The 25,824-nt window shown below is 42.8% G+C and overlaps 1 protein-coding gene across 1 annotated transcript in view; it reads left to right on the plus strand.

Annotated features, from left to right (window-relative positions):
- The window catches only part of PKP4 (plakophilin 4), a gene marked incomplete at its 5' end in the record, with an annotated part of 62,121 nt that overhangs the window by 28,995 nt on the left and 7,302 nt on the right, over positions 1 to 25,824 (plus strand). Inside the window, 7 exons of the mRNA XM_053655129.1 lie at positions 9,594 to 9,777; positions 12,809 to 12,926; positions 14,413 to 14,604; positions 14,801 to 14,974; positions 17,883 to 18,033; positions 21,220 to 21,415; positions 25,715 to 25,796. Coding sequence (XP_053511104.1) covers positions 9,594 to 9,777; positions 12,809 to 12,926; positions 14,413 to 14,604; positions 14,801 to 14,974; positions 17,883 to 18,033; positions 21,220 to 21,415; positions 25,715 to 25,796 — 1,097 coding nt within the window. The remainder of the gene's footprint in view (positions 1 to 9,593; positions 9,778 to 12,808; positions 12,927 to 14,412; positions 14,605 to 14,800; positions 14,975 to 17,882; positions 18,034 to 21,219; positions 21,416 to 25,714; positions 25,797 to 25,824) is intronic.

The raw sequence follows: 25,824 nt of genomic DNA on the forward strand, positions 1-25,824 counted from the left end.
CCTTCCCTCAGGTAACCTAAGGATCCATTCACTACCTCTTCTGAAACCAGAGATAGTGACCCGTATGACCACAGCTGGAACTGAGTTAGCTGTCCCATGTCTGACGTGGAATATGCATTAGCTGTGTGTAGGAAATATCTGGAAGCAACCAGGTGAACAAGGCAGGGCCCACTGGGCTGAGCTTTCCTCCAAGAAGGAGGCTGGCTACGCCAGCCAACAGGGGATGCAGCGAGCAGGCCTGTCCTGACAGCAGGGGCAAGAAGAAGGAAGCCTAACATGTCTGTGAGCCAGGACCAGGCCTGCACGTTCACTGCTGTGAGGGTCACTGCGCAAATTTCAGGAACCTCTGCTAAGAGGGTAGCGTCTTAGGACCCTGGGAATGATTATACACCACCATGACTTGTTTTCCTCAGAATGTATCCATAGCCAGGCTTTCCTATCCCTGAACACAATACTTTGTCTCACTCTCATAATAATTGCTTTGCATAATTTCAATTCCGTTTCAGTTTCATTATTTGTTCACAGCATTCCAGTACTGGTGGAAGCTTGAGTGGTTTGCCTGAAGCCACAAAGGCCAGGCATTTTTATTGCACTACTCTCTCCCCACTTCCCCTTGATTGCCTCATTCCTGTTCCGGCACCATATTCTCACACATGCTGAACTCTTGGCTCATCTTTGACTCTCACCCTCTGCCTTCCCATCCCCTCCTCCCTCCTTCAGGTCCTCATCATATTCCCCCTAAACTGCTGTTGTGAGACATAGGCTCTGCTGCTGCTGCTCCATCAGCCTCACTGTCATCCCTGGGATGACACCTGTCCCTGTATTCCACTCTTCCCCACCTGTCAGTCAACCCTGCATTCCCTCTGCTCACCTTCTAGGCCAGCTCACTGCCTCGAGGCTCCCCTACTCCTAGGGCTCCTCTCCTAGGGCTGGTCCACCTGGCAGGTTCTACTTACTTCTGCCTCACTTCTGCCCTTCACACTCCAGACCAGATGTAGTAGTCTCCAGTCCTACCACACAGAGGTTCCCGTGCTCAGAAAAAACATTCAGGGAGAGGCAGCAAGTGTCAGGGAATAAGTAAGTGTGAGCCATAATTAGAGCCATATGTTTCCTTGCAGTTCTGTGGCCCCAGGCAAATCACCTCTCCCAGTACCAGCTTCCTGGTGAGAAACGGCCCCTGCTGCCTGGCACAAACGATGCAAGAGCTGTACTGTTGCTTTTCCTGTGCTCAGGTGCTTTGTTCCTGGTGCCTTGTGTTAATTGTGACAAGGCCTTCCAAGGACTCTGCCTATGTTTCTCCCTTAGAGTCAGCCCGGCATAAAATGAATAGCATCTTTGTCAGCACTTTCCAATTGAAGTATAATGCAGGAGGCATAATTCTGAACTTCCTAGTAGCCATATCAAAGAAACAGGGGTTATTTATGTTAATGATGTAATTTTTTAATCCAGTAATTTTAAATTACCTTATAAGCAATGTAAAAATTATTGAGGTGTTCTACAATCTTTTGTGTGTACCAGGTCTTTATACACAGCACATCTCTATTTGGACTAGCCACACTTCAGTTGTTCAGCAGCCACATGTGGCAAACAGCTACTATATTGCATAGTGCAGATCTGGACTGTCCTGGGAAAAATTAATGTTTTTCTAAGAGGCATGAGGTGCATGGCTTTAACAGACAGGGATGGGGTGACCATGTTGTGACAGCATGTAGTTGCCCTAGTATCTTGACATTACTTGCTTCCCCCAAAAAAGTTTCAGAAGTTTATAAAAACCACACTGGAATTAGGGAAGAGCTTCAGAGAAATGCCAAAAATTTTCTAGATCCTGGGTTTCAGCCAGGGACTTCTAGGGAATACGTTGGAGGCAGGTGCTAGGATCAGGCAGGGCCCTTGGTTCAAAGGCCTGCGGTCCTGTTTTGTTATCCACAGACTGTGAATTTACAAGACACGCAGACACCCTGACCCTCAGGCGCAATCTGCAGCCTTGATGTCTTACATGTAGTCTAATATTTCTACCCCCATTTATCAAGAATGCTTGCAGGGTTGGGTGTCCATGTCCCCGGTCTGTTCCAAAGAGCTCGTAGATGCCAGGAGGCATGATGCATCTCAGGGAGCTCAACATAGTTATGACGTGTCGTGATGCTCCCTCTCTGCCAGGAACAGTGAGGACAAGACCTATTCATCTGTTCTCTGAATACATACTCTCCACATCCCTAAGCCTGAGGTCGTTTAACTGACCTCACGGACATCGTGTGAAAGAGCACGACTGAGACAGGAACGTCGAGAACAGACACTGAGAATTGAGGGTAACTTATGGATGGAAATGCAGGGGCACGTGCAGTGGTGATATTTGAAGTGCACTAAGGATTTGGGTTATTTTATTTCTCTTTTTGCAATGTCAATGAACACTTGTATGGTTTTTTAATAATTAGGAAACAAGGAGTAAATGTAGCCCTATGTAAAAATTAATGGTTTTAGATTTATATCAGAAGAGAAATAGTTGTATAAAGTGTTAAATATGTATCCTACCAGAGAAATCACATTTCCAAATGTTCTTTGTTTGGTGTTTAATGTACTTTAAAGAACACATTTTTTAAATCACGTTATTATTTTAATTAATCAGTAAAATCAGTTTCTAATTTGACTAAAAAATTATCAGTTGCCTTTTAGAATAAGCCATAAAACTAGGTTTAAATGTAAGCTCTTTGAAAATTCTGCAGTGTAGGAATTATGTGAAATGGTATTTTAATTATTCTATTCATACTTTGTGGGGAAAATGAACTTTCATCTCTCATGGCAGTATTTTATTGTGATTATTGTTACTTATAATAGTGTGTACTTTTTCCTATGGTAGAGAATAAGTAGCATTTTCTCATACATAAAGCTTCCTAATATTTTCTAAATTAGTTTGTATATGTATATTCTTAGTCCTTGAAACAAATACCTAATTGCTTTAAATTAAATAACAACCTCAAGCCTTCTAAACCAAATATAATTTATTTTTAACTTTCTCTTTGGGAACCAGGAGATAGTGGAGTGTGCTGCAAACTATTTTTTAAGCAAATTTTGTGTTAGGATGTTGGAGCTAGAGTTTTATCATGTTAATGGAAAATGCTAATCCTATACCTTTGTATTTTCTCATCAGTCTTGCTACATCTGGGAGTTAGTGTAGTTTCTATTCATTATGTACTGCTCTAGCAACATTCTTCCTGACCCATTAAATGAAGCCCTAGACAGACTAAGTGGAAAGCACATTGTTTTATTACTACTTTAGTGAGGTGGAATGCACACAGGTATTGTTAGCTGCCCTTAAGAATGGTGCTTTTTACTTTCAGTTGAAAAGCCAAATTAATCATTCCATAGCTAAAGCTTTTAAGTTTAATTGAACCTTCTTCATTCAATATTGGTTGATCAAAACAGGTTGTTTTGGCTTCCCATAACCTTATTTTTGAAATAGAAAGTGAGAAAGAAAAGCCACTATCTGGAGACTTGCTTTGATGTTTGAAATGGCCAGTTAAATCCACACCAAATGTTGTCACTCTTTGTGTTACACAATAAAGTTTGGGATTGGTGGGATATTATAACTTACAGTGCAGATGATAAAGCTACCTTTGTGTGGGTCCCTTGAATGCCTCAGACTTAGTAAAAATAGAATCTCCCCCTTTTTTCTGGTCAAGAATAATTTTGAAATTTTTCGAAGTTGCAGAAATGAAAGGCTGTATTTCTATACTGTAAGACTGGTTTTGTAATCAGTAAGTCAACTCAGTTGACCAAAAGGTAGCATGGTCAGCTTATCTAAGAAGGGTATTTTTCTTCTTTTTTTCTTTTTTAAATTGTGGCTGTACTATAGATCTCCCAATCCCTACCCCAATTGCTCTCCCTGCCCCACCCCGTTGTCCATGCCCATGGATCATTTATGCTTGTTCTTTAACTAGTCTGTTCCCCTTCTTTCCTCCCTTATCCCCCTCCCCACTGGTCCCTGTCAGTCTGTTTCTTGTTTCCACTCCTGTGGTTCTATTTTGGTCATTGTCTGTTTTGTTCATTAGGTTCCACTTATAAGTGAGATCATATGGTATTTTTCTTTCACTGCCTGTCTTATTTCACTTAGCATAATGCTCTCTAGTTTCATCCATGCTGTTGCAAAGCGGAGGATATCCTTCTTTCTGCTGCATAGTATTCTATTATGTAAATGTACCACAGTTTTTTTTATCTATTCATTGACTGATGGGTACTTAGGTTACTTCCAGTACTCAGCTATTGTAAATTGTGCTGCTGTGAACATTGGGGTGCATAGGTTTTTTTGGACTGGTGTTTTGGGGCTCTTAGGGTATAGTCCCTGCAGTGGAATAGCTGGGTCAAAAGGCAGTTCCATTTTTAGTTTTCTGAGGAAATTCCATACTGTTTTTCCACCAGTCTGCATTTCCACCAACAGTGCACTAGGGTTCCCTTTTCTCCCTTTTCTTCACAAGCACTCATTTATTGATTTGTTAATGATGGCCATTCTAACCAATGTGCAGTGGTGTCTCACTGTGGTTTTAATTTGCATCTCTCTGATGGCTAGTGATGTTGAGCATCCTTTCATATTTCTCTGGGCCCTCTGTATGTCCTCCTTGGAGAAGTGTTTGCTCAGGTCTTTTGCCCATTTTTTAATTGGATTGTTTGTCTTTCTGGCATTGAGTCTTATGAGTTCTTTATATATTTTGGAGATCAAACCCTTGTCTGAGTTATTGGAAAATATGTTTTCCCATACAGTTGGTTGCCTTTTTATTTTCATGATGTTTTCTTTAGCTGTGCAGAAGCTTTTTAGTTTTAAGTCGTCCCATTTGTTTATTTTTTCCTTTATTTCCCTTGCCCTAGGGGATGTATCAGCAAAAATATTGCTGTGTGGGGTATCTGAAATTTTACTGCCTATGATTTCCTTTAGGACTTTTATGGTGTTGTGGCTTATGTTTAAGTCTTTTATTCATTTCGAGTTTATTCTGGTGTATGGTATAAGTTGGTGGTCTAGTTTCATTTTTTTTTGCATGTACTGTGCCAGAGCTCTCGCACCATTATGCTTCTGTCCCCTTTTTCAAGTATTAATTGACTGTAGAGACATGGGTTTATTTCTGGGCTCTCTGTTCTGTTCCACTGATCTATGCATCTATTCTTATGCCAGTATACCAGACTGTTTTGATTATAGTGGCCTTGTAATTTAGTTTGATATCAGGTATTGTGATCCCTCATACTTTGTTCTTCTTTCTCAAGATTGCTGCAGTTATTTAGGGTCATTTTGGTTCCATATAAATTTTTTAAATAAATTGTTATTTATAAATTGTTCTAAATCTGTGAAATATGTCATTGGTATTTTAATAGCGATTTCATTGAATCTGTAGATTGCTCTGGGGATAGTATGGACATTTTAATGATGTTAATTCTTGCAGTCCATGAATATGGAACATGCTTTCATTTGTACCTGCCTTAGTTTCTTTCTTCAGTGTTCCATAGTTTTCCAAGTACAGGTCTTTTGCCTCCTTGGTTAGGTTTATTCCTAGGTACTTTATTTTTCTTGCTTCTGTAGTAAGTGGGATTTTTTCCCCCAATTTCTGTTTCTGACAGTTCATTGTTGGTATACAAAAATGCCTTCAGCCCTGGCTGGTGTAGCTCAGTGGATTGAGCACGGGCCTGTGAACCAGAGTATCGCAGTTCGATTCCCAGTCAGGGCACATACCAAGGTTGCAGGCCGGTTCCCTGCAGGCCAGTTCCCAGCAGGGGATGCATGAAAGGCAACCATACATTGATGTTTCTCTCCCTCTCTCCTTCCCTTACCCTCTAAAGATAAATAAATAAAATCTTTTAAAAAAAATGCCTTCAGTTCCTGAATATTGACTTTGTGTCCCACTATTTTGCCAAATTCACTTATTATGTCGAGTATTTTTTTCAGTGGAGCCTATAGGATTTAAATATTTTTAATAATTTAACATTTTACAGTTAGACAACACTGCTCCTTTCTGTTTGCAGTTAGAGGAATGGGAATGCGGGTGTGTTGTTTTCAGGACATGGAGCAGCAATGGGATTCTTCTATCCCCATAGCATAATAGTTTCAACAACCATCTGTTTGGTCTTCAAGTGAAAGGCAGGAGTAACTATGCTGGCAAATTTCTTCACAGTTCCAGAATATTGTTCTAACCCTCTCCCCATGGTTACAGGCCCTAAAGACACTTCCTAGTACTGAGTCTTAAGAAATGGCATGAAAGGGAGGTAATACTGAAGAACTAAGCCTGGCAGTCAAGGAAATAAAAGGGCAATCCAGAAACAAGTAGCAGCTATTAAGTGGGATTGGTCAGCAAATATTTTTGAATTCCTATTATGTTTCTTACATGTGTGTAACAAGACATAAAAAGATGGTGATAAAATTTTGTTCCTCAATGTATTTGCTAATAAAATGTAAATTATATTTAAATCTAGCAATGCAAATGGTCATCATGCTTTAAAATATCAACATGTAAAATTTCAAGCATACAGAATACTTAAATGGGAAGTTAATTGATTTTGTGCAGCTTGACTCTTTTAAGGTATTATGTATAAAGCACACAATTCTTGGGACAGAGTAAAACCACAGTAAATGTTCATGTTGCTCTTGTTTCTATCAATTTATGTACATTTACCTGTTCATTCCCATGTAGATGTAAAGGCAATAGTAAGTTGTAAGATGATCTGTATAGGAATGGACAAAAGTAGATTTACAGCTGTTTGTTTGGAAAAACACATGCATGTTATGGTTATTACAATAAATAAATTATACAAGAATAAGCTCATGTACTCAAAACTGTAAAGCTACTCTGTCCCACCCTGTAATTCCACTGGTCATTTTAAATGCCTAGTAAGAAAACTACAGAGCAGTATAAAATTCTAGTACCTACACAGAAAATCAAGGAAATTTGCAGATCTGGGAGATATCCTCGTACCAAAAGTAGGTCTCAGTAGTAGCCAGGAGTGGAGGCAGGGACCATGAAAAACAAGCTTTTCTGCCAACAGTCAAAGAACTTCTCCACATCATCGCCAAGACCCAGTGTGCTGAACAACCGCCCTCTTCTTAGTCATGTTTTCACCTGAAGTTTGTGACTCGCACTGTTAAATTTTGTCTAGAGAGCTATCTAATTTTACACGTGTAGCCTATATTGTGATAGGTATTGCTTTCCATAAACCTTGTCTTACTATTAATTTTGCTGGAATGAATTTATTCTGTGTGTTAGAAACCCTAGTTTTCCCTTATGTGATGAATGTTGTGGAGTGAGGAATTTTAAATTCCTCACTTTGACAGGAAGATAACTTGCTCCCGATGGCATTAGGAATCACATGTTATAAAATTGTCAGCAGAGATGATTATGAACTGACCCTTCCACACCACGGGCTCTGAGCCACTGCCGCCCCTGCGGCTGGCTCATGTTCCAGCAGGTCCCACTGGTGCCCTGGGATGAGTGTGGTTGGCCTTGTTAGCAGGAAATATTAAAGCCTTATCCACAGTACCCTTCAGTGCCTTATTCCATTCTTTCTTCTTTTATTTTTTCTTTTTTTTTTTGTGCCCTCACCAGAGGACATGCTCCCTGACTTTAAAGAGAAGGGAAGGGTAGGAGAGAAAAAGGGAGAGAAACATCAATGTGGGAAAGAAACATTGATCAGTTGCCTCTTACATGTGCCCTGACCAGGGATTTAACCCACACCTTTTGGTTTACAGGAGAACATTTGGTTTACTGCAACATTCTGGCCAGGGCCCATTTTTTTCTTCTGTCTTGTCTCCCACCTTTTGTTATTTGGGTCAGGACAGACCTCCAGAGACTCATACTTAGCTCCTAGGTTCCTTCTGTGGTCACTAGTCCTCTCATACTTTTCCACTAAGACAGTGCTTTTCAAATGGCTTGGGCACAAAACCCTTTTTCAGACAAACACACACTGAAGCCCAGTTTGAAAATAGATAAGCATGGAGCCACAGTTAATATAAGCAATGATCTGTCATGGCAGAAAGAACAAGCTTTCAGAGACAAAGCAAGGTCTTTAGAACTGTCTGAATCACCCTCCCTGTCCAGGCCTGACTGGATGGGTTGCTGCTGAGCCCCAGGTCCTGAAAAGCTGGGGTTGTGTTGGGCGTCCTTCTGCCCCAGCAGAGAAAGGTGAAAGTCATTAGGGAACAAGGGAAGGCCAGTCACCAAGGTGCCGATGTCAAAGCCAAGTGAAAGAGGAAAGGAGCAGGCACAGTGTGGAGAACACAGCACTGAGACACCTTCCCAGGATGGAGCCCAAGCATCAGCCCCCAGTATCCATGAGTCCCTCCGCAACATGTGGATGGAGCAAGGCAGGCTTTCGGGCAAGGGGTGGTCCTCTCTTAGTTTATCATCAGAGCATTCTTTTACTACGTTCTGTTCTAGCCCTTTTACTACGTTCTGTTCTACCTCCCCTTCCTCCAAAAAGAGTAAAAGCTCCTTGAGCTCTCTTAACCACTGTCCTTCATGAAGGGCCTTGTACTTTCTCCAGGCCCTGAGAAGGCTAAGCAATTTCCATGCCAGCTCCTGGGTCAGCATGCACCTCCTTGTCTCTGGCCCAGCACTCTTACTCAGGTTCACAAGCTTGACCTGCTCCCGTGGACCGGGGCAGGTCTGTCGACTCCTCCTCCAAAAAATGTTTCTGTGTGTCGGCAGTTCTAAGAGCACTATACAGACTTCTAAGCAGCTTGCCCAGGAGGCGTCAGGCAAGCAGGGCTCCGAGAGACCTGAGACGCAGAGAAACTGCAGCATCTCTCTAACACCTCTTTCCCTCTTACTTAGGAAAATAATTGATGTCAAAATGACATTAGAGTAGGTATAATATCGAATTTGCTGTAATTTCTAAAAGAATAATTATTAGAACATGTGTACTGTAACAATAACCCACCTGATAGTTGACACAGAAATGAAAATAATGTAATGTGCAAGTGTCTTTTAATTTATTGTGAGTTTCACCTGTATCCAGAAGGAGGGGTGGCAGTAATTTGCACTTCTTCTAAAACATAGTAATAAAACTCTCAAAGGGGAAGTAGAAATATCTAAACCTCATCTAAATAAAGATAAAGCAATTGTAACCACCCTCTGTGCCAGCAAAGTTACTGCCAGTATTAAGCTTGAGCTTCCCAGTAGCAAAAGGGAGAAGAGGAGAGGCTTGTCAGTCTTTTGAGAAAGAGAAATTTTCCAAATTCTGAAAATTGTTAGTCTCATAGAACATTGAATTTCAGGGATAATGCAATGAATGATGGCTTTACAGAATCTACAGCAATCATAGATGCATTGTATTATGACCTGTTACCCTCAGATAGTAACTAATTTGTTTTGCAAAAGCCATAGCTGCCTTGCTTGACAGATACCTAGGCTCTAAAACTTAAAGCGAAGGACTGTTACAGCTTTGTAATACTTCCAGAAGCTTACATATGTTCACTCAACATTTATCAGAGGTCCAGCCCAGCCTGGTTGCAGTAGGTCAGGTTTGAAACAGACTGAGTTCACATCAATTAGCGCTAATATGTTTTATTACTGAAGCTGCAGGATCTTTCATTGATGATTTGCTGTTTAAAATCTCATTTTTAGGAGTTCTTTGGAATTTATCCTCATGTGATGCTGTAAAGATGACAATCATTCGTGATGCTCTCTCAACCCTAACAAACACTGTGATTGTTCCACATTCTGGATGGAATAACGCTTCCTTTGATGATGATCATAAAATCAAATTTCAGACTTCACTCGTTCTGCGTAATACAACAGGTTGTCTGAGGTAAATCCTTTATCTCTTCTTTCTAATTAATTCTGTGCTTCAATAATATGTCATAGCAAAGCTGATCCTGGGTGGTTTTACTTCGTTTTATTAACACCCACCTCAATTTCCAAGTTTGCTTCAGAATTGAGGCCACTGGACTTTGTTATCCGTGAAGAAAACATCATGAGCTCAGACTAGTGCCCTGAAAGACATTACCATATAGATGACTCTTCTGTGATTTAGTCAAAAGACCCTTTGGTCTGAAACTCTGCCAAGATTCCTGCGTTTTCCACTTGAACAGCATTGTTATGGTTATCACATTCTGATTGCTGATGTGCTTGGAGCCTCGTTTTTGTTTAAGTTCAAAATGTGAAGGTTAAAATATTTTTGCTTTTATTAAGAGTGCAAAGAGGTGTGTGGTTCAAACAGTCATTGGGTTTGGGTTTTATAAATAAATGAAAGTGAGCCTAAGTAGTATTTTCAGTCATTATCTTTAGCATGTAGAAACTATAAAGCTTCCCCTAAGTGTACATAGTATTTTTCATTATTTGCCATTAGTACTCATCAGCTCAGTTTCTATCCCATTTCCCAGGCTCAGATGCCCTGGAACTAGAAACAGAAGTCTTGGGACAAAGAAGCATAGTGACGATGAGAGTGGGCTCTGGCCTCAGACAGCCTGGCTTCCCACCCCATTCTGAGCCTCAGTTTCCTCATCTTTAGAATAGGGATATTAGTACCACCTCAGCGCTATGTAGAATCACCTCGTAAAAAGTGCTTAGTGTTGTATCTAAGTGTGTGTCTGACACACTAAGAATAGTGAGTGCTATTTGACGTATAAATGTCTCTATAACATAGAGCTTGGAAGACGGGGAGGGAGGAGCCTGGGCTGCTGCTCTGAAGCCTTCCACTGTTGTGAGAAGTGACTGTCAGCCCCGAGGACAGGGCGAGGGAGTCGGGATTCTGGAAAACAGACCAGCTCCCAGCTCGGATGCTTGTATGGCAGGGCAGCTCGTATTGCCTACTGATCATTTGTGGAAGCAGCATCTCATTCTCTCCCCAAACCTGGATCCAGCGAGGCTGTGATTACTCTTCAGCCAGCCTGCCAGGCTTCCAGGAAAGCCCAGAGGCAGGACACACGCTCATGCTCCCCCATGATTCATGACTGCAAACACGTGGTGAATGCCTTCCTTGTGAAATCAGTGATGAACAATACAGACTAGGTCCTTGCTCTTGTTCTGTTGAGGAAGACAGACAAATAAGAAAATAATAGTAGGTGCCATTAAAAATATAGGGTGATGTAAAGAGTTATTAGCTGATTATTTTGATGATCAGGTCATCTCTCATAGGAAGTGAAATTTAAACCATAGATCTGAAATACCATAGGAGCTACTCATTTGAGGGTGGGTGTGAGGAAGAGGTGAGTTCTCTGTAGCGGTGATGGGAAGCATAAAGGCTCTGGGGCAGAAATGAGCTTGCAGCTGGAGTTGAAAGGTCAAGGCTCAGAGTAGAATCATATTAGGTAGGAGTTTATAAATCAAAGGAGTCTGCATTTTTTTCCAAGTGCCATGGGAAACCATCAGAGAGAGGGTTTTGATCATGGAGTGATGGCACTGGGTTCTGGCTGCAATGTGGAAAACTGAGTACGGGTGACGGTAGAGAGAGAAGACGAGGCTGCTGCAGCGAGTGATCCAGACAGGAGGGCAGAGCCTAGACCAGGCACTAGAGACACAGGTAGGCAGGTGAAGTGGGGAGAGTTTGCTAGTGGGCTGAATATCAGGGTCGAGGGGAAGGGGGAAAAGAATGATAACATCTAGATTTTTGGCTGGAGCAACTGGGAGCACAGAAATGCTGTGGATGAAGTCAGGGGGACAAATGGGGGAGGGGTAAGCAGTTTTGAGTGTTGACCATATCCCTTTTGAGATGTCTGATTAGCTATTCATGTGGTTATATCACAGAAACAATTGGAGAAATGAGTCTGAAGTTCTGGAGAGAGGTCAGGCAAAATACGTGCATTTGGGAGTTAAGGGTTCATAGGTTGTATTAAAGCCAAGAAGCAGAAAGAAAGGCCACCTAGGAGAATGCAAAGATAAAGCATGGACCAGTGAGCCCTGGACACTCCAGGGGGACCCAGAAGCAGAAGAGGCTGAGATGGAAAAGCAGCAAAGTGGGAGGAAAACCCAGAGGAGCAAGGGGCCGAGGGGCTCACGGAGTAATGGGGAGGGCAACTGTGGAGTGCTGTTAAGAGGAGACACAAGAAAAGAACAAAGGAGGGGCCGCAGGTGACATTCTCTGGCCCAGAAAAGTAAAGATGGAAAAAAACTTAACATTTGAAAAATCTCAGCCTAGAATGTTGTTAATGGGACATAAAATAGATCCTTATAGTTTGATACCAGTTCATGAAGGCAAACTGATATGAAAAATTTCAATGTGGATGAGACCAAAAACAATTTTCAGGGTTTTAATAATTGAAAAAATGTTAAAAATTGCAGCATAAGTAAATTTCCATATTTAACTTAAATGTTTATACAAGAAACAATGTTTCTTGTATTTGCTTGAGAAGCATTTATGACCACCCACTACATGCAAACATTAAGGTTCCCATATAAGGTGGGTAGAGCATGTCTAAAATGAACAAGTGTGTCGAACAGATGACTTTTATGTAGCATGCACTTTTCTGGTTGCCGTATATGATGCAGCCACTCATCACTTTCAACAACCCTATGAGGTAGTTACTATTATTCTGCATGTTACATATGAGGAAACTGAGGAGGATGGGCCCCAAAATCATTCCTTTAGGAGGTTGGAAAGTGGAGTGTCGTGGAAGAGATACAAAGCTGAACCGCTCTTGCTGCATTCTGTTTGTTTATAGAATGGGGCGTCAGCTCTTGTGAGCTCTCTGGATGTTGTAGTGTAAGCCCCTGAATGCTTGCTCCGAGCAGACCTGCATGGCTGCTGTCTTGTCTGTTTTCTCAGATCATTAAGGTGAGGCTCCATGGCTAACAAGTGAATTGTTGATCTCAGCAGCTCCCACATGTCTCTGCCCATTTAGGAACCTCAGCTCCGCAGGGGAGGAAGCCCGGAAACAAATGCGATCCTGTGAAGGGCTGGTGGACTCGCTGCTGTACGTGATCCACACATGTGTGAACACATCCGATTATGACAGTAAGGTCAGTGCCTGCCTGGCTGTGTGAAAGGAGGCACAATGACAAATGACAGCAGCTGCCTGTCACCACTATTTGCATGCCATTGATTCTGGAATTCTTGAGCCTCTTCCCTTCATTAGGCTACACCCCAGATTAAAGGGACTGTCTCTAAAAATTGGAAGTTCACAGGGACATGACAACTTAAGAAAACAGCCTTAGAACCATGAAAACTGAGTGAGTCTGACCTAGCAGGGCGGCAGGGTCCTGACTTTCTCTGTGGCTCTCCTGGACCCCTTGTCCAGGTGGTTGACCCTGCTGCTCTTCTTTCTAGTTCTGTATTTCCTCCTGCCAGAATCAGATCCGTCTGTATTTGCATATCTACTGGATAAAAGTTCCTAGTCCAGACACCGAAATCCCTGACAGTCCCCAGCCCTGACCCCAGCACCAGCTTTAAATGCCTCTTTTTACATCCCCAGTTTCGGCCCTTCCCCTCCTTCTGTTGTCATGCTGGTCTGTTACCAGCATGAGCTCCTTCTCCTCCCACCTCTTTTCTCTGTCCCAGTCCCTGCCTTGGACAGAGGGGCAATCTACTCCAGTTTTCAGCCGTGACAGCCATCCAGGATTATCCAAGGAGAAGGGCCTGAGGAAGGAGGGACTAAACATAACAGGAGTTAATGGTGGGCAGGGTACTCGGTGTTCACCATGGGCTGGACCAGAAGAGGCCATAAGAAGTCCTTGGATCGTAAATAGGGGTCTGAGAGAGAAAAGAAGAATGGTGAGTGGTAGGCTCTGAGAAAAGACAGGAAGGGGTTCGGGGTGGCGGCCATGTTTTTATTTCAGCCTTATTGGACCAAAAGAACTTCAAATGCAATTGAGAGCAGTCAGTAAGCAAGCTGAAAGAGGAGCTTGCTGAGCAAAAGCTGAACTTGACTTTAGATGCTCTTAGCGAAGTGACATTTTGCTTCCCAATTAGGTATGAAATAGACTTTTAGGAGCAAAAGACCATGTCCAGAAGGTAAAATGTCAGCAGAGAAAAGAGATCATGGAACTTTGCACAGAGGGAGGGGAGAGTTGAGAGATGGAAGAAGGAGACAAAGATGGGGCTTGAGGGGATGGACAGTCCCCAGGGTTACAGAGGGTGGTGTTGATTGCACCTGTTTTCGTGGTGAGGATTTCTGGTGAGGAGTGAGGTTCTGGCAGCTGGCTGCATTTCTGCCACTGCAGCTGTCCTGAGGCAGAAGCACTGGGCATTTTTTCTTCCAGGGCCTTGCACATTTTAGTTAGCGTAAAATCAGATCCTCAACATACCAAGAGTGGCTCTGCACTCTCTCATTCGGGTATTCCATAAAAGTTCTAGAGTCATAATTTTTTTTAGATTGTTTCAGGCTCCCATGAGAGAAGGCAATTCTTTCATATTCTACATTTATTTCATCTTACTGGCATTCAGTACAGACGCATTTTGCATGAATGTGCTACAATGGTTTTAATTATATGCTGTGTTGGGTTTCAGACCGTGGAGAACTGCGTGTGTACCCTGAGGAACCTGTCCTATCGGCTGGAACTGGAGGTCCCTCAGGCCCGGCTGCTGGGGCTGAACGAATTGGATGACTTACTAGGAAAAGAGTCTCCCAGCAAAGATTCAGAGCCAAGCTGCTGGGGAAAGAAGAAGAAAAAGAAAAAGAAAACACCACAAGAGGATCAAGTTAGTATTTTATTTGACATGAAACTTAAGTTTCATTCTTCTGGGAGTAAGAAATCACATATTTGCAAGAAAAGAACCATTCTCATGATACAACTTTTCTACATAGCTACACCTGAGTCCATTATAGAGGGGTGTTTTCGGATGTTGGAGATTATGTTCATTTGCTTCCATTCAATGTGTGCTCTTTGCCTTTCAGTGGGATGGAGTTGGTCCTATCCCGGGGCTGTCAAAGTCCCCCAAAGGGGTTGAGATGCTGTGGCATCCGTCAGTGGTAAAACCATATCTGACTCTTCTAGCAGAAAGTTCTAACCCAGCCACCTTGGAAGGCTCTGCCGGATCTCTCCAGAACCTCTCTGCTGGAAACTGGAAGGTAGGATGCCTTCCACTTGTCCACACTTCTTTCCATCTGTCATCTGTGCATTCACACCAGCAGTGGTGGTAAAAGAAACATGGTTGTTTAGAGTGGAAAGGGGGAGATAGTAGTTGGCTCAGGGGATCCAGAGATAAATGTGACATAGCCCTCACTGTGAGCACCTGAAATGTAGTGAGAAAAAACAGACAGCTCAAGTCACTACAGTGCAGACACACAGGATGTGTATGCTGTGAGGTCTTGAGAGAAGACACATCTATTCCAGCTCAGCATGTAAGAGAAAGGCAAGTAAAGGGGAGAGCCAAGAGGTAGGCAAGGTTTCCTGGAGGGGTGGTGCTGCCCAAATGGACTATTTAAGAATGTGCAGAATTAAGCCAGCACAGTCGGAGGTTCAGTGTGTAGAGGGAGGGGTTCAGGGAAAGGGACAAGAGAAGGAAGGCCTTAATGTGCGGACAGACTACAGGCTGGTTGCTAGATCATTTGAGGGCAGGGCAAGAGGCAGCCCGCATTGGACCATCATGAGCTGGTCCAATGGCCAAGCTTCAGGACCTGGGACCTGACCTACAGTACAGACCAGAGGCATCACTGAAAGGTTTAAGCAAACAAATGACACAGGCTGATGTTGCACCCTATTGGATATGGCAGTACAGAAGGTAAATTCAAAGAAGAGGAAAGTAGAGGCTGGGATTTCCCTGAGAAGCCAGGTGAGAGATGCCAAGGGCCTGAGTTGGAGCTTGGGTTGGGCAGTGACGTAGGGAAGGAGAGGGTTCACTCACTGCTCCTCTCAAATGCTTACAGAACATACACATGGTACAAGTTTCCATATTTCCTTGAAGGTGTGTGACTTCTTGTAGAAAATTGAAGGTGGTTTCCTACTGTTACCATTTTAAGCATATTCTCAAAACTTAAATGTCATTTAGCAACTTCCCAGACAATCCTTGTCTGAAAGATTTCAGCCTCTAAGAAGTTCCTGACAAGTGCATTTTAGTAGAATTATTATAATGCTTGTTTTGGGCTGCCTCCTCCACTGCTATCCAAAATGAGAATCTTTTGGCCACTGTGCTGTCCATGAGAGCAAAAAACATTGCTAAGCCTGGCCATGGTTTATTTCATGCAGCCAGCTGCTGTTAATGGATATATACAGACAGTTATGGGCTAGTGCTAAGCCAGTGTGGTCATTTTGTTATTGTTCTTTTTAATTAAAGTGCTAATAGCTTAGCATGTAAGTGCTGTCTCTGGAGTCAGAACCCTTGGCTTTGAATCCTGGCCCCTCCATTTACTAACTAGGGCCTCGGATATCTCTGTACTTAGTTTCTTAATCTGTAAAATGGAAATAATACCTACATCATGATGTGGTTGTGAGGATTAAGGACATAATAAACGTGGGGAACCTGGGACAGTGCCCAGCACATAAGTTCTCATAAGTGTGCATATTATAAGTATTTGTAATATTTTTGCTGATGACTCAGCATTCACCTCCAGGTTATGACTTGAGGGTCATTTGATGATAATAAAAAAGACAGTAGTTAAAAGAGATGTGATTTGAGTTATCTGGAATTTCATTTCCAGGATCACCCAGTGAATGAAAATTAGATGGTAAGGTCACTCACAATATGAACAGTATCTAAAATAGTAAATCAAAATATCAGACCCTTGTTAAGAAAACAAGATAATCACGGCCACAGCTGTGATCCAGAAGCTGTCTGGGGAGCATCGGCAACTGCAGTGCTCTGGAAGCGGGGCACTGTGGGTTTCTGGGACAGAGGAGGTGATACAGTTGCCTGCCGTACAGCAGTCATATATTCTATTTCCCTCCTATAGATTTCATTTGATTTGGGAAATAGGAGTATCTATGTCATCTGAAGACTATTAATAGGATCTTTGAAATGCATCTTTTCCTCTTATTTGTATTATTAAAATAATCTATTCTTTCAGTATTCAAGAATCTAAGCAGTAAATCACATATTTTAATGTTCAAAATAATACCGAGGTCTAGTAGATGCTTGTCCTCATGTCTTGACCACAGCAGGTAAGGATTAGATGTTTAATGAGCAACATTTTGTAATTATCCTAAATTTTGAAAGACAATTTACCATGGTAAAAATGTCAGTGAAAGCTCAAAACAAGATTAAAGACCCATTTTCAAATGTTACCTTTTTTCTAATTCTGTCGGTGTCTCCCTGGTGACTTAGCATTCGTTTCTAGTTCATACAGTACACACACTGACTCATTGTACAGACTTGCCTCATAATCACAAAAGACTTTCTTAACTACGGATTTAAAAAAGCAGCAGAAGCAGCTAACTAATCTTGACTGAGAGAGCATTTTTACACAGAAATATACTTAGTTTTTCACCAGCGTGCATGAGTTATGTTGCTCCGGGTTTCTGGAGAATTCATTTTCTTCTGGGACAAGGGATATTTCCAAGGAATATCTTTGAAAGGTTTTGAATTATATATATTGTTGCAGAGAAGTTGGGAAAGAATGACTTGATGGAGACAGGTTCCCTTTTAATGTGCGCTGATTGGTTACCGCCATCCTATTTATAGCCTCTGGACCTGGCATGGGTCCAGCTGCAAAGACACAAGATTCTTCCTTAATCGTGTTAATGTATTTGAGGTAGAAAGTAGTCACTGTCTTCTCTTTTCTGCACAGAAATATCTGGCAGATGGTGGTTTGAGATTTTCAGGCTTTGGGATTTTTTTTTAACCAGTCATCCTAGCCTATCTGTATCCCAAACTATGATTTTTTTCTTTACTGATACCACAGATTTAATCTCCAATTGGAAAGAAGACATTTATTCTATTAGTTCATCTTTTGGAGACATCATTTTTAGGGAACATTGACATATGAGAGTTGAACTCTGTTCCGTATTACTTACTGTCTTGTTTTGCTCTTTGCTCACTAGTTTGCAGCATACATCCGGGCAGCTGTCCGCAAAGAAAAAGGGCTCCCCATCCTCGTGGAACTTCTGAGAATGGATAACGATAGAGTGGTTTCTTCTGTGGCAACCGCCTTGAGGAATATGGCACTAGACGTTCGCAACAAGGAGCTCATAGGTATGTTCTGGTGACCAGGTGAGCTGTAAGGAGAGACTAGGACTAACTACATTTGTAAAACTCTTCTTTTGATTTATAAAAATATGACATTTAAAATTATTCACAACTGAGTCTTGGTCCTGTTTTGTCTGCATATTTGGGTGCCCCTGCTGTCTGTTCTTTATGACTAGTCCTTTTCATCAAAAGGCAGACTCATTAATTAAATCTTGATTAAGGAAGGTACATTTTCAGAAAAGTTAGCAATTTCATTTATACATTATGACACTACTTAAGAGATGTGAAGTCTCCATTTCCTGAGAGAGATTCATTTCTAGAGAAACAAAAAAATGTTATTTGATTTCTGACTCTTGAGACTGATACTTCCAACACAACAATGTTCTAAATTTAAAGAAAAAGAAACCACACGAAAGGTTTGTAGCTTTTCCCTCTCAGGTTCGTGTAATTGCTCAACCCTAGGCAGAGTAGACTCACTGTCCCCAGGCCACTTCCATCCTAGGGTCGGGACTAGGGACTGGGGTTGGGCAGGTGAGGCACACAGGATACAAAATTTTAGGAGGCATTTACCCTGGGATCCACCCAGACATAGGGTTGGCACTTGCATGAACCTGAGAACAGGTGCCTCCTCAAGTTTTGCACCCTGGGAGGCTTAGCTTGCTTGCCTCCAGAGCATTGCCACATTTCAAGCAGAGAGTATGGAGTGAGGAAAAGACCAGAGATGGTCCAGAACACCTCAGGTTAAATCTTGGATCTGCTGCTCACTGGTTGTGGAACCTGCGGGGGTGAGGGGGGTATGGTCCTGTATTGAGCCCAGTGGGCTCAGTTCCTTCATCTAAGTAGCAAAGCTCTCAGGCCGTCTGTGGAAGGGGGCTGACGAAGCCTGCAGTCCTCATCCTTCCATGGGTGTGCTGTGTAAATGAAGTGAGTGGGAGAGGCAGCTGCTTACCAACTGCCAAGTTCCCAGCCAGCCCCACAGCTGTGGCGGGTCAGGGGAGAGGGAGGGGAAATTTCGTAACACCTTGTGTGAATTAGTGAATATATGCATATTGAACTCATTAAAATATACCTGTCATTAGAGAGGGAGGGAGCCAAAAATGAAGATAGCAGGAGAGGGAAGGAGACAATAGGGCAGTAATGTTTATCTTAAAGAGTTGCCGTGAGGATTCACTGGCAAGTTACAGAAAAACCCCTCACATAGGGGCTGGCACACTTGCTATTTTAAATTATCGCCTGGGTTAACCTACTCTTAACACACCATTTCTTTGAGTCAACCATCCCCCGTGGAGAGGAAAGGAGCTTTCCCGCCCTGTTCATACAGCCAGTGCGTGCCTGATTCCAGCAGATGTGTCGGACTCTCAGTCCCTACATTTCCTTGTAAGAAATCCTCCAGGTCCCTAAAAAGATATTTTTAAGTTATTTTTGTTAAATCTTTATTAGAATTCCTTATAAAAAGAGCACATGTAGTTTGAGAGTTCTTAATGCTAAAAAATAAAGGATTGACAAACATAAATCTTAAGGGAGGAGACACAGGAGAGCAGAAGGTGCAGGGCCAGTACTCCGGAGCCCCAAATCTTTGGGGAAAATGAACAGCAGAGTGTCAGCCTTCTCTTGGTGCATCCCTGAGTTGTCTCTGAACACCCCACTCCCTTTTAAACGTCCATGAGATTTTTCCCTCTCCACTGTCCAGTATTTTTTTACCCACCTGGAGCACTCTTGCCCAGTTTCATGAATTACTTTTTCTAGTTTCTCTTTAAAGATTCCTTCCTTCCCAAGAGGTCTGATCCCCTCCTGGAATCAGAATGTGACTCACCACTTCGCTGACCCCTTGAATCTCTCCTCACGTCCACTACCACCACTAGCAATGGATTTTCTCTTCAGAGCCATCTTTCACAAGTAAACAAAGTTTTGTCACTTCACAAAAGTTACTGTGTATTCCAACCAACTGAGCTGTCTGGAGCTATAGGCTCTGAGGTAGTCGCTGGGCTCAGTTACTGGCCCAGTGAGCTGCCTTATCCCACGAGTCAGAAGTACAATTAAAAGTTACACCTTAGCAAAATGATAAATTACACGTCATGGGCCTTTCGGACCTTTGTGAGTATTCCTTATCACCAGTGCTAACTTACCATCTGTTCTTAGAAACCACATTTATCTTCTGGCTTACAGCGTCAGGGCAGTTTTTCCACCCTTCATAACAGTGTGCACTGGGAGGACACTGGCCTTCCCTGTGACGCATTGTGACTTACGCAGCGTGCGGTCAGGGCCTGTCTTCTGCTCCTCACCAGTGTGTATAAATAGATCTTTAGTAAAAGCCCATGTATTAGCTGAGGAAAGAAAAAAAACTAAGAAAATATTTACTTGGGCTGTAGTTAATTTCTTTCATTTGTAGTGCAATTATTCCAGTTTGTCACTTGGTAATTGAAATTGAAAAAGCAAGAGATAATCCCTTTTTAGAGAGGAGTAAGAGAAATTGAGTATCAATTTCTTAAAGAAATACTTCAGTAGCTAGCGGATTCCCAGCCTGTCCTATCAAGAAGTTTATTATTTTTTTAATTATTATTATTATTACTGAATTACTCCTGGAAAGCAATGTATCCATAATTATAATACCAAAATTTTACTTATGTCTTCTTTAAAAGAAACTAACATTTTGTCATCACTGCTGGTGTCAGAACAGCTGATACACACTCTCAACTTAATAAAAATATGTAACTGCATAGTTCGAATGGTAAGATTGAGAAAGATTTAGTGATAAGTATTATTTGGTGTCTTACTTTGTGCACCTTTAAAGCTTATTCAACAAAAAGTTCTCAAAAGCTATAAAAGGAAACTAAGGTATTTTTTTATGCATAAGCATTGAATCAAGAATTAAATTTACTATCATAATTCCTTTATTTCTTTCTGTAATGAAAATAGTTGAACTAAAGCAACTTGACTTTATACACTGATTTACATGTTATTTCAGCTATTTACAGTAATGTTTTATAAACCAGTCACTTTTTCGAGTGACATTGCAATAAATGTTACCTTTCCCCTTACAGTTAATATTCGTCATTTTATTCTGTGCCGTAGCTTCTTTTCCTGTTATATTCTCTTTTGAGGTTTGGTATTAAGAGACTACGCAGTCACAGTCCTTCAAGAACAATAACAAAAACCTTCTGAAAGTAGAATGAAATCTTTTGCATTCGGCAGGTAAATACGCCATGCGAGACCTGGTGAACCGGCTCCCCGGAGGCACCGGCCCCAGCGTGCTGTCTGATGAGACCATGGCGGCCATCTGCTGTGCTCTGCATGAGGTCACCAGCAAAAACATGGAGAACGCCAAAGCCCTGGCCGACTCCGGGGGCATAGAAAAGCTGGTGAACATAACCAAGGGCAGAGGAGACAGGCAAGTCTGCTGCAAGGAGATGAGATCACAAGCCTCTAATTCCTGGGATGGTCCTGTGAGAAGGGCCTTTGTCAAGGATATGTTTCCTATCAGAAAGGATGTATTTCTGCATTTTTTTATATGCCAACAAGCTAACCATTTCCAGTGAATTTGCTGGGACGGACATTCACAGTCATATGGCCCTTTTTCTGGTTTTTACTTTATTATAACACCTCTACATTCATTTTTTTAAAGATTTTATTTATTTATCTTTAGAGGGGAAGGGAAGGAGAGAAGAAGGAGAGGGATATCAGTGTATGGTTGCCTCTCGTGTGTCCCCTGCCAGGAACTGGCTTGCAACCCAGGCATGTGCCCTAACTGGGAATTGAACCGCGATCCTTTGCTTCGCAGGCCCGTTCTCAATCCACTGTGCTACACCAGCCAGGGCTTCTACATTCATTTTTGTCTCTAAAGTCACATTTGGTTGTGCCAACCCTGGAAGAATCAGAAATGCCATGCTAAGAAAAATCTGGGAGCCCCATTTCCCTTGCACCTTTGGCTCTGGCTCCAGGCCTGCTCTGTGAGAACACCTTCAGTCCTCTGTAGAGGGACTTATTCCTCTGCAGCTGCCCAGAAAATACTAAAATCACCACTCTGTAGCAGAGCCCGCTGCGTGGCCTCAGGATGTGCCCTGAGTTTGCATCCTCTGTTTAACTGCTTCTGGGTGATACCTAATTGATGAAGCAAGAAAAGCAGGGGTCAGAGAATCAATGGCAAAAATAGAAGGTGGTTGTCCTAGAGCTATAGCATAACTATGAATTTGTCTTAGTATCAACTCAGAGATTCCTTCGGAGGAAGTGGAAAGTAAGGCTGCTTGGTGCCTATACAACACCCTAGGACAGCAGCCATACCATCCTAGTAAAAGGGGCCCTCGCTCCCTACTCTCCACCCCGACCCCCGCTCTGTTCTTCACAGCACGGCTTTCGCCCTGTAAGGTATCGTGGCTTTCTCTGGCTTCTGACTCCTCAGTAGCAGGGACTTTGTCTTTTTGTTCACTGCTGCATCCTCTGCATCTAGAACAAAGCCTGGCCCCTAACAGGTGCTCAGTAAATAATTATTAATTGGCTGAGTGACAGTTAATTCTAGAACTTACTATGTCTTATCATTTAGTTTATACTTTTGAAGGAATTTCTAAAATACAAGAATTATGTTACAAAATTTATTCTTCCTCCAGAAACTACACCTATCAACATTAACCATATTTCTTTTCAGTCCTTATGTATATTTTTATTTCATTAGTAATAAAAAGACACACTCTCATTTTTATGTTAAAGGAAATGAAACGTTACAGATAAAGCTAAGATTCAGTCCATTAGCTCCCCCTCCAAGTCCCCTCCCCTGGAGAGGTACCATAATCACTTTTCGTGCTCTTACAGTCCTTATATAAATTTTGTTATAGCCTTCATTTGCAAAAAGCAGACAAAGAAGCTGGAGAAATCCCAAACCAATGCCAAAACTTTGTGTAGTAAAAAAAAATTGTCATCAAATTGAGTCTTTTTTTCCCAAAGAGATTCAGAAAGTCCTGCATCAAATCAAGTTATCTGCTGAACCCACACTTCCCTTCCCTCATCACATACTCCCCAAGTTCATGTTGCCTACCCGCTGTGTGCTGCAGCGGTGAGCAGGGCACACAGCAGCCTCTGCCAGCTTGTGTTCCATGGGTGAGCGAGGCGGGGCATCACCTGAGGGAGAAACACACTTAGCCTGTGGGATGGTGGTGAGCAGTGGGGTGAATAATAAAATCAGGTGACAGGGCGTGTTGGGGTTGAGAGAAGAGATCACAACTTTAGACGGGTCAGTCAGAGAGGCCTCAGGGAGACTGTTTTTTGAACACAGACCTAGGAGAGGGGAGGCAGGGAGTGGCGCGGTCTATGAGGGAAGAGCCTGTCGGGCAGAGAGAACTACGAGAGAAGGGCCCTGAGATGGAGAGTGTCTCATGTGATGAAGCCAGTGAGACCAGAACAGAGCAAATGAAAGGGAAAGAAGGGGAGAGAAAAGTCAGCATAAGGGCTTGGACTTTTACTCTGAGTAAAACTGGAAGCCATTGGGAGTGTTAGCAGAGAAAGGGTAGGATCTGACATTCCTTAAAGGTATCCTAGTGACGGACCGTCCCCACAGCTGGAGACTTGTGGCAGCAGCAGTTGGGGTGGTGAAGTAGGAGTTGGTTCTGACACAGTTGAAAGGTAGGGTAGCGGAATTTGCTAAAGGGTTACATGAGCACTGTGAGAGGAGCTGTCAAAGGAGGATTCCAAGGCCTTTGGCAAAAGGTACTATAGGATCGAATTACCCCATAGCTACATAGGGGAGCCTACAGGAGGAGCAGGTTTTGGGGAAGACCAGGAATTTATTTTGGACATGTTACATTTCAGGTGTTTTTTAGACATCCACCTGAGTGTCTGCTCAGCAGGAGAACATGCGGAAGTTCAGCATAGAGGTCCTGGCTAGAAATACAAATTGGGAGGCATCAGTGTATAAATGGCATGTTCAGAGAAGTGGCCGAGAGCAATAAGGAAGTAGATGTAGATACAGAAGAGGCTCAAGGGCTGATGTCCCTCCTAGTTAGAGGCCAAAGAGATGAGCCAGCAAATGAACCCAGTAACAAGTAGCCAGATTATTCAGAAGAAAACCAGGAGCACATGGTATCCCAGAAGCCAAGTGAAGGAAGTGTTTCAAAGGTGAGCACATGCCATGTGCTCCTGCTCAGTTCAGTAGGGACGAGGGTTGAGACTCCAGCGGAATAATATTGAGATCATAGGTTTAAAAGAAGGTAAGGTAAGAGAAATTGGAGTTAAGAATACATAACTCTTTCCAGGAGTTGTGCTGCAAAGGGGAACAGAAACTCCCTTGCTTTTCTCAGTCATGTTTCTGCTCATAGAATTTGTCTCTAAAAATACCTTAGCCTAGCTGTTTGTGTCTAGGTGTGTACCCAGCATGCCCCTGCTTTGTCGAGTGTTTCAGGTAGCCCTTGGACCTGGGCACAGGGTCTGCCTCTCTGCCTCTGTCCCTGCTGCCTAGCAGTTAAAGACAGGGAGATGAGCAGTAGCAGGAAAGTCAGGACCCTGAGAACGAGATGGCCGGGAGGCATTAGAGATGGCTGAGATGCCTGTGAGTCCACCATGGGGGTCTGAAATTTCATTCCCCTTCATTTCTTTGAAGTATCTCCTTGCTCTGTGGTCAATTTTGAAAACATATAATTTAGAAAGGCTTTGAGTGGGTTGGTTTAACCTGGTTCTGCCCTTGACTTGTCAGGAACACTGAGAAGAGGGAGTCTTGGTGGGAGGAGAGGTGGAGAAATCCAAAAATGCCCTACCTCCAGGAACAGAGTGGGTGAAGCCCTGAATTTCCCTTTCCTCTGACCTCACCTAAGACCTCAGAATCAATAGCAACCCAGATAGCCTATTATGAGGGGTGGAGACAGTGTTTACCGCCTGTTCACCTCTCTTCCTGTATTCAGAAAAGTTTAATTGGGAAGATAAGGAGTAAACAAGGAAATCAGATTTTGAATCCAGGTTGCATATTTAAAGTCAATTTTCAATGTTGAAATGAATCCTGAAGAAAGGTAGCCATCCTTACGCCTGACTCCCTGAACGCTGCACATTCCTCTTTACTTTCTGGTGAGGCCACTGGTTTACAGAAGTGGCTGGAGGATAAGATGCAGTAACTCTGGGTAACAGGGCTTACACAGAGTACTTGGATTCAGCACCAGAAGGGCAGTAATAACTGACCAGGTTTTCTAAATCAAACATTAGAGCACATATGTACATTTGTTTACATAGAAGTATAAAAGATAAGGCAATGAAGGTGTTTTATCAAGGCCTAATAATGGGGAGAGACATACTAAATTAAGAGGGTCCTCAGACACTCAGGTTGTGTGGTCATGGTTGCATTAATCCCAAAGCCCCAGCAAAGTCAGCGCCTTGGTAGACATGGAGGGGAGTGGCTGGGGGCCCCTCTAATGGGAAGGCTAAAAGAGGCTCTCAACTTAGAGGTCACAGCCTCATGCCAACCCTAGATTCTCACTGCCAATCTGACTGCCTGGGAGCCTCACTTCGGTTCTCGCCAGGCCTGGCCAGCCCTGGCCAGGCCTGAACTTAACTGACTCCCAGGTACACCTGCTTCTTTGGTGGTGTTTTCTAGCAGTGGCTTCCTTGCCCTCTGGTCCTTGGAGAGACAGCTTCTTAGCCACTGGTTTGCAGCCTGAATCTTTTAGGAGCCTGAGGCTATGTCGCCCACAGTCATTAACATCCACTGTCTCCCTAGGTCTCTGAAAGTGGTGAAGGCAGCAGCCCAGGTCTTGAATACATTATGGCAATATCGGGACCTCCGGAGCATTTATAAAAAGGTAACTTACAAGAATAGCTCTGGCATAA

This window comes from Artibeus jamaicensis, unplaced genomic scaffold (assembly GCF_021234435.1).
Source record: "Artibeus jamaicensis isolate MK-2021 breed Jamaican fruit bat unplaced genomic scaffold, CSHL_Jam_final contig_936, whole genome shotgun sequence".
Lineage (NCBI taxonomy): Eukaryota > Metazoa > Chordata > Mammalia > Chiroptera > Phyllostomidae > Artibeus > Artibeus jamaicensis.